This window comes from Cololabis saira, chromosome 15, assembly GCF_033807715.1.
Source record: "Cololabis saira isolate AMF1-May2022 chromosome 15, fColSai1.1, whole genome shotgun sequence".
NCBI lineage: Eukaryota > Metazoa > Chordata > Actinopteri > Beloniformes > Belonidae > Cololabis > Cololabis saira.
The window spans coordinates 9,049,713-9,065,021 of NC_084601.1; the positions used below are offsets into that span (position 1 = coordinate 9,049,713).

General features: G+C 47.0%; 1 protein-coding gene across 1 annotated transcript in view; it reads left to right on the plus strand.

Moving 5' to 3' along the window:
- csmd3b (CUB and Sushi multiple domains 3b) overlaps window positions 1-15,309 on the plus strand; it is a 470,660-nt gene that overhangs the window by 304,961 nt on the left and 150,390 nt on the right. Inside the window, exons 11-12 of the mRNA XM_061742392.1 lie at window positions 9,810-9,913; window positions 11,095-11,207. Of these exons, the coding sequence (XP_061598376.1) occupies window positions 9,810-9,913; window positions 11,095-11,207 (217 nt within the window). The remainder of the gene's footprint in view (window positions 1-9,809; window positions 9,914-11,094; window positions 11,208-15,309) is intronic.

A 15,309-nucleotide genomic window follows, 5' to 3' on the forward strand; every position in this document is an offset into this window, starting at 1 on the left:
CAAACACTGACACAAACATTGAGTTAAAAACCTCAAAACTAAGTTAACTTTCTTATAGGCACAGTCACTCATATATCAGCCACTTTAAGTACACCTCGCTAGTACTGCGTTGCACCCCCTTTTTCTGGCTTAATTCTAGGCAGCATAGATTCAACAAGCTGCTGGAAACATTCCTCAGATGCACAGCGCTATAGTAATAAGGGAAAGCCACAGCTGATGGAGATATGTTGGATATACCTACATTATGCACATCTCCCATTACACCACATCCCAAAGGGGCTCTCTTGCAGTAAGATCTGTTGGCTGTCAGGTGAATTAAGCCAAGATTTCATTTTTATGTTCATTGCACTTCCTCTTGCTGTGGTAGCCAACAGGAGGATGGCACGCAGTGTTCATAAAGGGATGAATATGGTCAGGAGCATTGCTCCAGGCTGTGGCGTTCAAACAAAGCGCTTTCGTTACTATGGAGGCTCGAATGTGGCAGGAAGCATTAAAATACTGCCAGCCTGAACTGTCGACACAAGCCAGGATGGGTTCATACGTTCACCTCGTTTACAACTAATTCTAACCCGCCCATTGTTACGTCACAGAAGAAATGAGGACTTTAGTGAACACGTGTAAATTGATGCCTCTGTCTCCTGGAGGTCCAACTATGATGGTCCTCTGCTGCTTGAACAAGTTGGATATTTTCCTCATTTTGAGTATTGCTGCTAACTGGACTTGCTGTAATCTTCTGTAAGAACTTCTTAATGACAATCCCAAGAGATCAGCAGTTTCTGGAATACTTCCCTCCTGGTAGCTTTGTTTAAACTTCAGCAGGATGCGTAGATGCTCGGAGCTGCTGTCCCGGGATTGACTCAGACCCCGTCCACACGTAGCCGGGTATTTTTAAAAACGAATATTTCCCCCCTCCGTTTATAAAAAAATTTGCATCCACACATAACCGAAGATCTGCGTTTTCGACCACATTCATAAGCATTCTAACCTGTAGATCATCTGCGGCTCCCGGGAAGCTGCACCTCCGCGGCTCCGCGGGCACCGTAGGGTGCGTGTCGCCGCGTACCCTACGGTTGTAGGCTCTGTGTCGGTGTAACGCAGTAAGCGGTGGTCAAGACCAGAGACCATTTATTTAATAGCTTGGAGAACAGATGCTGGATCATCTGTAGTAAACAAAAGGCGCACGTCAGAGCAGATTTGTTGTTGTTTTGGCGCATAATGTGACGTTCGAAAACGCAAAACTCCGGTTGTCTCCGTCTACACGCATCTACATAAACGGAGTTTTCAAAAATCTTCACTTTGCCCGGAGTTTTTTTAAAGCTTCGTTTATTTGCGTTTTCATGTGGATGACAGGTCCAAACGTAGGAAAATATCTCCGGTTTAGCAGATATCCGCAGATATCCGGCTACATGTGGACGGGGTCTCATTCAGCATCTGCAACAACCAGCACTTGAACAAGTGTCATAAAAATGACTGAATGAGTGTAGTCTGGTCTTGTTTGCGTTGTACTGTGTTAGTGTCCGACCGATCAGCCTTTTTTTCGATTATTTCGATCACCGATTAGGGGAAATCAAAAAGACCGATAGCCGATATCAGCCGATACGATTATTACCCTTTTTTACCTTTTTGGGAGAAAACAAATTTCAATACAATAATTAATTTAAATGAATGGCGAGCAATTTATTGCTTTAACTAGAACATTCTTAATACAAAAAGAAAATGCAGTATTTCATTAAATGATCACATTAGATGCAATCCCCCCCCCCCCCCCCCCCATCCCTCTTCTTTACACCAGCATTCCTCAATAATGATACATAAAAACAAAGCTGCATGGGAGAACTTAAATAAGAGGAATCTTCATACTGTAACTCAAACTGTGTAAAGTGTAAACAATAAGTCAAAGAACACCACAAGTCAAACCCTCAGGTTCATAATATTATTGTTTATTTATTTATTGTGGAGTAAATGTCCAAAAATGCATGTTCTGGTCCTGGTTTTACCTGGTTTTACCTGGTTTTACCTGGTTTTACCTGGTTTTACCTGGTTTTACCTGGTTTTACCAGGATGAGCTGCTCTGAGCAGCAGGGGCCCCTTAGAGCACCTTTATATTAAATTGTAGGTGCAGGGACTGCAATGTTTCATCCTCTCCTCCTTTACTTTGCATCACTTTCCTTTATTGTTAGAAATATGACGTCATATAGTCTTGTTTGACTTTGTTTTGATGATAGTGAATGATTTCATGTGGCCACTGTTATGTTGCAAAAGATAACGTGACACGTAACTCAAGTCGGAGTTGACGTGACTCCATTTATTTCAAACCCAAAAACATGAATGAATGAAAAACCCACTGACTGCCGTAAACCGGAACGGGCAGTGTCGTAAAACCGAAACAGTTCTTAAAGTGACAGAACCTGTTTAGTGTGTGTCTGTGAACCACCAGACATAACATTTCCCCCCCCTTCACACAACCTAGGTGTGATACTCAGTCTCAAAGTCCCCCAGGTGTCTAGGCCTGGTGCGAGCCCGAGCTGGGCGCCCCTCGGGTGCAGCAGCAATGTCCGGTGGCCGCTCTTCGACTGCGGCCTGTGCTTGGACAGCTGGGGCGGCTGCCACATCAAGCCGTGTAGCCGGTGGGGCTGTAACGGCCGGTACACCCAGTCCGGACCCAAGTGGGACCTGCACCTTACGCAGGCGGTTAGCATGCCAGCGAGTGCCATCGGCTAACCTGAATGAAGCTGGGCCAAGCCGTTTGGTAACCTGGACGGGGTCTGACCAGAACGACTGGAGCTTGTCGCCACGATGAGGTCGTCGGATCCTGACCCAATCCGAGACAGCGATGGCAGGTGGTCTAACCCGTCGGGTCCTGTCGAAGCGGTCCTTCATCTGGCGTTGACGGGTAGTGACTGCGGCTTGAACCGGGTGAACTGGAACCTCAGCCAGTGTGGGGCGGAGCCTATCCAGTGGCAGCTGGAGCTCCCGTCCCAGCATGAAGGAGGCTGGGGAAACTCCTGTGGTGGCGTGTCGAGTGGCCCTATAGTGCAGCAGCGTCTGTAGGAGACTGGTGGTGAGTGTGCACCCTTGTGCCAAATGAGCCCTGATCCCGTTTTTCAACGTTTGATTTAAACGTTCCACCCCCCCGTTCGCCGCCGGGTTGTAGAACGCCGTGCGGATGTGGCGAATCCCTTTCCCCGCCAGGTATGAGGACAGTTCATGGGAGACCATTTGAGGTCCATTGTCAGTCGTGATCCTCCTGGGCAAACCCCAACGCGCGAACAGAGACTCCAGAATGTCGATGAGCACCTTGGCCGTGACGGAGCCCGCGGGTGCCACCTCCGGCCACTTGGAGTGGAGGTCGTAAACCACGACGAGGAACCTCTGGTGATGTGGCACCCCATGCAGCTCACCACAGATGTCAAGCTGCAGGTGCTCCCAGGGCTGTGATGGCCAGTCCAACGGCTGCATGGGCGGGGGCGGGGCCGGGGCCCTGGTCTTGCCGCTAAGAAGGCAAGCAGTGCAGTCCCTGACCAGGGCCTCTATTTCCCTGTCGATGCCTGGCCACCACACGACATCACGGCACCTCTGTTTGAGCCTAACTATGCCCAGGTGACCCTCGTGCGCCATTGCAAGGACACGCGCCCGGAGGTCACCAGGGACCACAGTGCAGAGCCCACGGGCGACACAGGTGTCGTTCCAGCATGACAACTCCTCCCTGACCCTGTGATAGGGAAGCAGCCCGTCGGGTACCCTCCCAGGCCAGCCTTCCCTGACGTAGGTCGAGAGTGTGGACAGGATGGGGTCGTCCGCGGAGGCGTCCCGAAGCTCCTGCAGCGACACTGTCTCGTGGAGGGGTGAGTGGAGGAGCTGGATGAGGTCCTGTTCGGCCTGGTCCCGTTCGGGGGCCAAAGGTTGGGCTGTGGGCGGGCTAGGGATTGCACGTGACAGCAGGTCAGCCACCACGTTGTCGCGGCCTGGTGTGAACTGCAGGCGAAAGTTGTACTGCTGCAGTCGGTCAGCCCAACGATGGAGGCGGAGCGGTTTGTGGCCAGTGTCTGACGTTGCCAGGAGGGTAGTGAGGGCCTGGTGGTCAGTCTTCAGCGTGAATGTACGCCCGTAAAGGTACATATGCCAGCGCTCACAAGCCCAGAGGCACGCTAAGACCTCCCGCTCCCCCACCGAGTACCTCTGTTCTGTGGGACTGAGAGCCCGCGAGGCGAAGGCAATCGGTCTCTCGACGCCCCCCTGCAGCTGGGACATCACAGCGCCGATGGCGAGGGCGGAGGCGTCGCACGTGACGAAGGTGGGGCTGACCAGGTCGAAGTGGGCCAGGACCGGTGCAGAGGTGAGCTGGGACTTCAGTAGGCGCAAGGCGTCGGAACATGCCGGTGTCCAGACCCAGGGCTCGTCCTGCTTCAGCAGTTTACGCAGTGGCGCAGTCGTGGCAGAGTACTGTGGCAGGAAACGGAGGTAATACGCCGTCATGCCCAGGAAAGAGGCTACCTGAGCGGCTGAGGTCGGCTCCGGGACACGGTGGATGGCCTCTGTGTTGGAGTGGAGCGGGTACGTGCCACCCGCTGAGAGGCGGAACCCGACAAAGTCAATGGCTGGGGCGGTGAAGACACACTTCTCGCCATTGAGTGTGAGGTGATGTTTGGCCATTGCACTGAACACCCTGTGCAGGCGCTCATCGTGTTCCTCGACCGTGGCCCCGTGAACCACAATGTCATCCAAGTAGACGGCCACCCCCAGTATACCTGCGAAAACGGAGGCCATAATCTTCTGGAAGCAGCTGGGGGCGGAGCTTAGCCCAAACGCCATGCGTTTGTAGCGGAACACCCCTCTGTGGGTGATGAAAGCGGTGAGGTTGCGGCTCTCAGGGTGTAATGGCACCTGGAGGTAACCCTGGCGGAGGTCCAGTTTAGAAAAAACGATGGACCCGTGGAACTGGGCGGTGAGCTCCTCTGTGGTTGGCAGGGGGTATTTGTCGGGGATGATGGCCTTGTTCACCGCTCGAAGGTCCACGCAGAGTCGCAGCCCCCCAGACTTCTTCCTGGCCACCACCAAGTTGGAGATCCAGGGTGACGCGTTCACCTGCTCGATGATGTCGTCATCCAGCATACCTTGAAGCTGAGCAGAGATGTCATCACGGAGGGCCAGGGGAGAACGACGGAGGGGCTGTATGACAGGCGTCACAGTCGGGTCCAACAGGGGCTGGTGGGCGAAACCCACGAGGCAACCCACCCCGCTGAACAGCGCAGGCCACTGTTGCTGCCAGGGGATGACAACGGCGTTAATCTCCGAGCCGGTGGTGTCCAGCAGGGTGAAACCGAGGCTGGTGAAGAGGTCGAGGCCCAGGAGGTTGGCCCCGTGGCGTGCAACATTAAACCTAAAGACTGGCAGTGTCTTATCCCCGTATTTTACGGGCAGCTGGAGGGAACCCACGATGTCAATTTTGGAGTTGGCGTAACCACGCAGGGTGGTGGTGGCCGGTCCAAGTGGCTCGTAGGGGAAAAACTGTGTGACAGTCGCCAGGTTCAGGAGAGACACTGTGGCCCCTGTGTCCAGGAGGAGGGGCAGAGTGACATCTCCAACCATTAACGAGCACGTTTTGAACGGTGCTCGTGCTGAGCTCACGTTGTGGATGACTGTGGTGTTAGTGGGTGGCTGAGAGGCTCGAGCTGGGGCAGACCTGCAGACTTTGTGGAAGTGGTTTAATTTCCCGCAGTTGGAGCAGGTTTTACCACGGGCAGGGCAGTTCTGGGCTCTTGAGTTGTGTGCAGAAGAGCCACAGTTACCACACTGCTGATGGTACTGATCGCGGGGCCGAGCGGCCAGCAGGATGTTCTCCTCCCCGCTGTCAGTGCTCACATGAAGGAGGGGCGTGTGTGAGGTGAGCGCGCCCGCTGCCTGTGTCTGTGAGGGCGGGGCAGTAGAGAAGCTGGCCGCGCACTCCAGCGCAGATTCAACCTGAACCGCGAGGTTTATTGCTGCTGATAAAGTCAGATCATCATTTTCCAGCAGCAGTCTTTCTCTGATTTTGTTGCAGCTTGTGTGCAAAATCAGTTGGTCTCTGACCATTTCGTCCCGCAGTCTTCCAAACTTGCAGGAATCAGCCAAACCCCGCAGGTCCGCCACGTACTGAGCCACTGTTTCTCCCGGCCTTTGATGTCGCCGCCGGAACAGGACGCGGCGCAGCAGAGCGCTCTGTGGAGCCGCGAAATGTCCTTTCAGTAACTCCACGGCCAGGGAGTATGACGGTGCGTCGCCGAGTGTTCCGAACACCCGCTGTCCCTCAGTTCCCAAACAGTGCAGCAGCAGTGCACGTTTCCTCCCGACGGACACGTCCGTCAAGCCGGCAGCCAGGATGTACGTCTCGAACGCGGAGATCCAGCGGTGCCACGGGACCGGTGGTTCGCCCGGGAGGGCCAGGAACGGAGCGGGTGGTGGTAGGGAACAAGCTTCAGCCATCTCTCGTCGCCAATGTTATGTTGCAAAAGATAACGTGACACGTAACTCAAGTCGGAGTTGACGTGACTCCATTTATTTCAAACCCAAAAACATGAATGAATGAAAAACCCACTGACTGCCGTAAACCGGAACGGGCAGTGTCGTAAAACCGAAACAGTTCTTAAAGTGACAGAACCTGTTTAGTGTGTGTCTGTGAACCACCAGACATAACAGCCACATTTAAGCAACACTAGGTGACGTTTCTCAGCTCTGAAAGAAAAAAGCCTGAATTATGGTTCCTCGTTAAATCGACGCAGAACTACGCCGTAGCCTACGGCGTAGGGTACGCGGCGACGCGCGCTTACGCCGTAGCTCTGCGTTGGTGTAACGCGGAACCATAAATCAGCCTAAATGCTGGGCTGCGCGTGTCGCGCTGAGCGGCGACTCCGCTCTCCGGAGCCGTGCGAGGAGAAAACATGCCTCCCGTCTTTACTAAACCGGTTTGCTTTGAAAAGAGTCGCGTAACAACCGCGCGGATGAGCTCATGGCGCAAACAGGCCGAGTTTGGAAAAGTTAAAGCGAGCGGCGGTCCCGTCAGCAGCGCAGACACCAGCAGCTGGTCGGGGGCCAATGATAATGCACACACGACAGCACGTGACTGACATGTGTGACAGGGTGCGCTTGTTTTAAGTCTCAAAGAGGGAGAGACAAGACGAGAGAGCGAGAAAAGCCTGTAAGCGTGGCGGCTATGATTTAGCAGTGGCGGGCCGCCACTGCTAAATCATCAAAAATGTAAATATAAGATATGCACTTTATGCAGCCGATTTTCTTAAAAAAAAAAAAAAAAAAATCGAAATTTTTTTTTCGATTTTTTTTGGGGGGGGCCGATATCGATTATTAATAAAATTATGAATATCGAATTCGATAATCGGCCACGGCCGATTATCGGTCGCCCACTATACTGTGTGAATAGTGCTGATGAGACGCAAACAAAGAAATTGATCAGTTTCAACAGGACTTCCACACACCTCCTCGTGACCATGTCAGCTTTTCCAGTGGTCAAAACCGGTTGTCAAGAATAAAGATGCTGGGTTAGACAATATTAATCTTTTTGGTACCAATCTGTACACTAAGTCAGCCCAAGGCTGTATTTTGCTGCTCTCAGCAAGTGGCCAAGGCTAAATATTCCATCACACACCCTCATGTGGTGTCGGGTCAACATCTGGTTCTAATCAGACGGCAAACATATCGGTTTATCTTTATCAACTTCAGGCCAACATGCATTATTTCCTCATGTCAGCATGTTCACCATAATCATCATGATCATTGCCCTTATAAATATAAGTGTTGGGCTTACCTTTCAATAAGAAATTGTTGGAACATATGTCCTGTTGGCTTACTGTTGACTTGAAAGCTTTCGTTAAGCTCTCTGGAATACGCTGGTAAATATGGTGGCTGGGTAATCAGAGTAATACACACATCCATCTCCACAAATCAGTGCTTGTCTGTATGAGCGAGTGCATTTCTGTGCGTGTGTAACTTACAGCAAGAGTTTAACAGGTTCTTAGGTAATGCGTCAATCTGATGTGTAGTCTTCCAGGCTGATCGGGCTGAGTCAGCACTGTTGGTGGTGGGAAGATCGTTGCACGTTTGGATCAATCTCTGCAGCCCGCCCGACTTTAACTTCTTCCCAGTGATGTCAGGTGACGTGGTGGTTGTGCGGCGGTGTGGCTACATTAGCCGCGGGACAAAAGAGATCTATTTAGGTGATGTTACAGTCACAAAATCTGATGTTGTCCCCGAATGAGAGAATGAAAAACCCAAGAACAACTCCAAGGTTTGGTAGCTACACTACAACAACTCAAAATCTTGAAAGAATATTTGTCTTATTTCTAGTTAAAATGTTTCATTTTTAGTCAAAAAAATCTCATTACACTTAAAACAAGACTCATCACTGGAAAAAAAACAACAATTTTCACCTGTTTCAAGTAAATTTTCACTTAAAATAAGTAGAAAAATCTGCCAGTGGAACAAGATTTTTTGCTTGTAATGAGAAGATAAATCTTGTCCCACTGGCAGATTTTTCTACTTATTTCAAGTTAAAAAAATTACTTGAAACAGGTGAAAATTGTCAAATAACAAGTTATTTTTCTGGCGATGACTGTTGTTTTAAGTGTAATGAGATTTTTTGACTAAAAATGAGCCTTTTTATCTAAAATGAAGACAAATATTCCTGGTAAGATTTTGAGTTTTTGCAGTGTACTAAGCTAAGTGGGGAGTCATTGCAAACCCCTTTGTGTGCTCAGTTTTAAACTTGTTCCTGCATTCTTCTACATGGTGAGGTTTTTATCATGTCAAGGATAAATTATGCTCAGATTCTTCACCAGAGTCTCAGTGGCAACCACCCCACCCCTCCTTCCACACCTCTTTGCTACGGGAGACGCTGGTTCAAACCTTGATTTTAGTATCTAGGTCAGGGAAAGCCTCGCATCACAGATGCTGGCCTGGACGTCACCCTCATTAACATGGGTTGCGTCAGTTGTTGGGGAAACAAGTGAGAATTGGGACTCTGAAACAATACGTATATATATATATATATATATATATATATATATATATATATATATATATATATATATATATATATATATATATATGGGCCTATGGTCCAGTATTAATTACACGCTAGGGGCGCCCATGATGTTTTTGGAAATAATTGATGTCCAGCAGCAGAATACTGAATATGGGGAAGAAAAAAAAAAGGGCTCATGATGGGGCCAACAGGAAGGAGGAGGCAGAGTAAGGTTTTTAATCTTCCCCTAAGGGTCAAGTCAAAAATTAGGTTTGAAATATTCTTATGCTGTGCTTTCCTAGCATCAAAGATGTTCTCATTATTACTCTCCCTTCCACTTTCCCTCTGTCCTCCGCTCTTCCATCTGCCTCCATCTTCTTCCTTCTCTCCATAAACCCTTCCCCCCTTTTTCTCTTCTCCACTGCCAAATGTGCTTCTCTCTGGTCTTAGATGAAACGGAAAGTGTGGTTTATTAATTCTTCAACAGACTTTTGAGCTGTATGCTGTTGCTCAACGTTTCAAGTGCCAAACATAGGTGTTGCTTATCCTTTTCTTCTTCATCTTGAGCTGGTGCAGAAAAATCTTTCTTTTCAGTCATCAGTAGACTAACATATCAAATCTTTGCATGAACATTCACAGCAGCTTAAAAGACTTTTCTGGGAGTAAAGTTTGCGAGGCAGTTTGGGTGGATATTTTTGGACACCACTGAACTGTTTCACATCCTCTTCATGCATTAATGTCACAGTGCAAGCAGGAGGCCCACTCATGAAGAGGCTGGTGTGTGTTCCAATCTCAGGTGATCCAGATCAACTTTGAGGAGTTCGACCTGGAAATAGCATACGATACCCTGACTATCGGAGATGGAGGAGAAGTGGGAGATCCTACAACCATACTACAAGTGTAAGTATTATATTATCTTGTGATATATTTCCATTTCTAATCTGAGTAAATTCTTTTGTTATCCATATCAAGCATTTAGTGTCAGTTGAAATGGACTCATAGTTTTAGGATTGATAACTCTATAAACGTGGACTCAAAAGTGAACGCCAGCAGCGGAAATCCTACACTACATCAATACTTGAACAGTGGGAAGAGGACAGTTAGGGTGTGCCATGTCTAGTTGAGTCGCTCTAGTGTGAGAAGATTTTTCAGAGTTCCAGGTTTTAGACTGTAAACACACAATCTACTCCCCGATTGATCAGCTGTCCCTTTAGCGCAGCAGGTTACTTTCAGCGTGTTAAACCTTTCATACTATACTTAGTAAGTCCAATGTCAAAGTGAACACCGCATAACCTACTGTTATGGTTTTTATCTTCCTCACTGACCATTCTGATTCCTAAAATAAGCATCAGGAACTTTATAATCCATTATTTGCACTATGAGGAGGGAAGTAGTCATGCCCCTGACCATTATACCAGCAGGGGCTGTAATAACATTTGATTCAAGTCGGTCCCCCATATGCACTTATACCAGCTTCTGAACTTCTTGAAAGGATTTGGACGATATTTCAGAGTGCTTCTGTGGGGTTTTGTGTATTTATGAGGTCAGGAACTTATTTTGGACGAGGCCTGGCTCACAGTCTCCATTCCAGTCCACTCCAATCTCAAAGGTGCCTGATGGGGTCAGGCCTCATCTTCCTCAACACCAAAATCATCAAACCATGACTTTATGGTCCTTGTTTTGTGCAATAGATTTGATTGATACTCCTGAATTCAGTCATGAACAGATGTGAGTTACGCAACTAATCACATTGTAAACGAGCACGTTTCACATTTAAATGCAAAGTATTAGCACATTTGGAAAAAGCTCACAAATGGGGCTGAGCGGTGACAAAGCTGCTGAATTGTGGCTGCATTTTGTAAATGGTCACTTTTATTGGTGGCATTGATGGTTTTTAAGAAACTCCGGATCTTGTATGTGCCTTCCTGCTACTGTTTCACTTAAACTAAAGCACTTTGTGCACTCTTTGGGCAATACTTGAGAACATGAGATTGACAGATTGCAGCGTTGGCTTTTCCAGGATTAAAAAAAGTGTTATTTCTGATGGCAACGTTTTAATGGCTGTCTGTTGTGTGTTCCAGTCTGTCTGGCAGCTTCGTGCCCGATCTGATCGTCAGCATGACCCACCAGATGTGGCTGCACCTGCAGTCGGACGAGAGTGTTGGATCTATAGGATTTAAGATCAACTATAAAGGCAAGTAATACGCATTTGTGAGTTCAAGGAGAAAATGAAAAATAAATTGAGTGAATTAAATGTGTGCGAATGGCCTGCAGAGTCGTGCTTATTAGATAAACAAATGCTGATCATTTCAATTTAGTATTTATTAAAACCACGGGAGGAGCCTCCACCAAGTTTCATCATCCATCAGAACCCTCATTAGGTTTTGTTCTCAGATGGAGTTTCTCTAGTTGTTACCAGCAGATTTAGACGATGCGAATCCATCTGAACAGGGTCAGTCTGACAGTTTTGTGGCATCTCATGAAAGCTCCGCCCTCGTGCTTTTCTTTTCAGAACTTGAAATGATACAGTTCCTCAAAATATGAAGCAACTTTTATAATTAGCTAAAGACCCAGTGACTGGAACAATATTTGTTACTAAGCACATTTAATAGTTTTTGTGTTCATTTGATTGTTCCTAAAAAAAAAAGAAGATTAAAAAAAGGTTTCCCAAGCAACACCGACCTTCACCTGAATATCACTTAAGATAGGAAGGTATTTTTCTCATCTCAGCTCCTCTGTCAAACTAAAAGTGTTAACCTTTCCCTGATTTCATGTCTGATAGATGTAGTGAGTGTACATTTTATCACAGTCCACCAAACACAATGGATCTTTGCGGCACAAATGAACTCCGTGTGCCTCATTTAGGTGTCATTTTCCATGGATTTACTGTCGTAATGAGGTCACAGCGCTGGGTTTGGTGAGGCGCCCTAGTCCAAAAAGCACACTATTTTATCCTGAATAGTTCATGAGTTTCAGTTCTCAAATGATGAGTGACAATATGGCAATTAGTAATTCATCATCGCAAGATAATTAAAATTCATGATTGAAATATCACACTGCATGTTTAGAAATGGATTTCTCATTAACTTAAAAATCATGAAGGACGTTGGACATCTGGTCAGGAGCTCTACAAGATTTGTATCCATCCTCATTAAATTCTTTTAAGTATTTTTCCCACAGATATCACTTGAAAAATTAATGAAGGGTTCAGTTTAAATGCATCCATGCCTTTAAATGGTCTCGACTGTGCAGGCGGGATGGTCCGAGCTCCTTTGAAGTTTTCACATTAATCCTGTCCGTAACATGAACGAAACACTAGCGCATCCATTTATCCAACGTTGCTCATTAAAAGTGACTAAACATGTGTTGTTTTTTTTTAAATTATTTTATCAAATAAATAATGGTAATAAAGAAGTGTATAAAATATGTTGGTTAAGAATAATGTTTAAAAAAGCTTAAGCACTGAAATGCTCAACGTGTTTTTTTTTTTTAATACACAAATATAACCTCAAAGTAACATCAGTGTGGACGGCCACATGATTAAAATCTAATTCTGCTTGCAACATATTTCCCCACCTAGAGATTTGAGTTAGCACATATCAATTAAAAATGATCTTTATAATTTGCAGTGGCCCACGCCTTATCAGAGAGGAGCATGCTGGCTGAGGGTGGGGGGGCGTTCACGCAGAGCTGGAAAAAGCATGGGCTCTGAGAGCAGAGAGACTGCTGCTGGGTTTCTCTTAAAACTCTGCAGCCTGAATGTAAGACTAAAGCTGAAAGCCTTAACGTCAGCGTTGCTGACCTGCCCGCGACCATACTGTGTGTGTGTGTGTGTGTGTGTGTGTGTGTGTGTGTGTGTGTGTGTGTGTGTGTCGACCAATCAGAAGAAGTGGTGAGGCTAATTTGCACCAATTATGTTCAAGGACTCAAAACCGAGTCAGATGACACCAGCCATGACTCTTTATGTCAACCAATTCAAAAGTTATGGCAGAAAATAGGATCTATCAAATATGGACCAATCAGATGAAGGTGGTGCGCTTTAAGGCCTCTATCGTCGCCACGGTAATGCTTTTGACTGTGAAAAGTGATGCCCGTCGTCGCAGGATCGAGACGCACATTTGATGTATAACACACCTGGGTGCACGTTACGGTTCGGGTCGCATTAACGGCCGAAGAAATGGGATAAATTGCGCCAAAATTACACGATTAAATCAAAATGGCCGACTTCCTGTTCGGTTTCGGCCAAGAGACCTTTCTTTAAGTTGCGACATGATACAGATGTGTACCGATTTTCGTGCATGTACGTCAAACTGTATTGTGGGGCTTGAGGCACAAAGTTTTCTAGGGGGCGCTGTTGAGCCATTAGGCCACACCCATTAATAAAAACCATTAAATATCAAATTTTTTGCCAGGCCTGGCTTGCGTGCAAAATTTGGTGACTTTTGGGGCACGTTTAGGGGGAAAAAAGGCCCTCATTTCGTCGGAAGAAAAACGAGAAAAAAACGAGAAAAACAAAAACATTTCCTACAGATACAATAGGGCCTTCGCACTGTCAGTGCTCAAGCCCTAATAAGCAGCTTGAACCAGCCCCTAACTTTTTCTTCTTTATCCTTTTTTATTTTTAGTAGTTCCTTCTCTTAAAGGAGCTTGAGGCTCCTTTTAAGAAATGAGACTCTCTAGCGCCACCCTTCACGACGGTCGTTGGGGGTACTGCAGCCAACAGTGAAGCAGGCACGGGAAAACGGGGAGAACGTGCATGCAGCGCCATGTGACGTCACATCCGCAGCCCAGCGCGGGAAATTTGGGCCCGAATTGCAGCACATTTTGCAACACACAGCCTGTTCAAGGCAACGGAGAGATACACTAGAGGGCTCATTCTTTTGGGTTTGGAACGCTTCATCTGACATTATTACTAGAAAACTTAAAACGTATACAAATTTTTTTCATAAATTCTGCCTCAATCCGGCCTCAAGCTCCTTTAAGTTTTATTAAGACTTGATGTCATTCATCCAGCACCAGCGGGATTTGAGTGACAAGTGAGTGCTGAGCCTGCTGCCCAGCGAGATGAATAAAGTCATCCAAGGCTTCATTTGTGAGACAGAGTTCATATGATAGAGTGTTGTTATATTGTGTCTTTGTCTTATTATATCTTTTATAATAAACAACAATAATGATAATAGTGAAAAGAATAATCTTTCTTTAACCAGTTGGGTCAGCTGAGAGCCAGTTCTCATCTATAATGATGACCCGGCCAAGAGGCGACAGAAAATGATAAGGACAAACAAGACAGAGAGAAAAAGACAATTTTACATTAAACTTTAAATTACATACAGTAACAGGTAAAAAACAGGATTACCTAAAAACAAGTGATGTTGCTGCAGTGATGATTGTTTGGAAGAAAGTAAGTGTGTGTGTGCGTGCATGCCTGCGTGTGTCTCTTGTTTGTTGTTTTCTTCACAAACCGAAATGCCATAAAGTTCCAGCAAGAGTCAGTATGATGAATGTGTTTGTGTCAGGGTGGCTGGCTCCATCACCCACAAGATTTACTGTAAAGGTGGGTGGTTGTGTGAGAACTATGTGTGCTTTTTTGACAAGTGAAAAAGAGAAAAAGGACTGTGTTTTTGTGTGAGTGTGTGCACGTCCCTACTGTCACACATCCTGAGACCTTGGCTCTGAAATATAAACATTATCAGTAACTCTAGCTCTGCCTCAAAGTCACCAGTGCATCACACAATGTATAGTATACTCACTTCTATACAAGTGTGTGTTTTAGACAGACTTTCCATCAGTGAGCCAACGAAGCTCCACCAACAAGTCACTCACCTCTGTCACTCCTGACGTTGACCCTCAGTTTCCTTCTCGCTCTGTCTCGGAGTCTCATTTTTCCTCATTAGACATCTGTCTATCCCCGATCCTCTCGCTCCCTCCTGTCTGAAACCCGAACATTTTCTCTGTCAGTTGCTCTCTAACGCACTGTTGTTTGGTTTTACAGCTCGTCTTTTTCTGCCAACACATTCTCTGAATCACACATTCTCTTTGTCTCCTGTTGTCTGACAAAAGAACATGCACTGCATGTCTCTTTCTCTTTCTTCGCCCCCTTTCTATACCTGTGTTTCTCTCGCCCCCCTTCATCTATTATTGAAGCTTAGGTCACCATTCTGACTGCACTTCGTCCCCCCCCCCCCCCCCCCCCCCCTCCTGTTCCGGCCTGTACAGATCCCATACATCCTTTGGGCAGGGAGGTGGAGTCTTTGTGGACGTTGTGGCTCCCCATCATAGTGGTGTCTCTGGAGTTT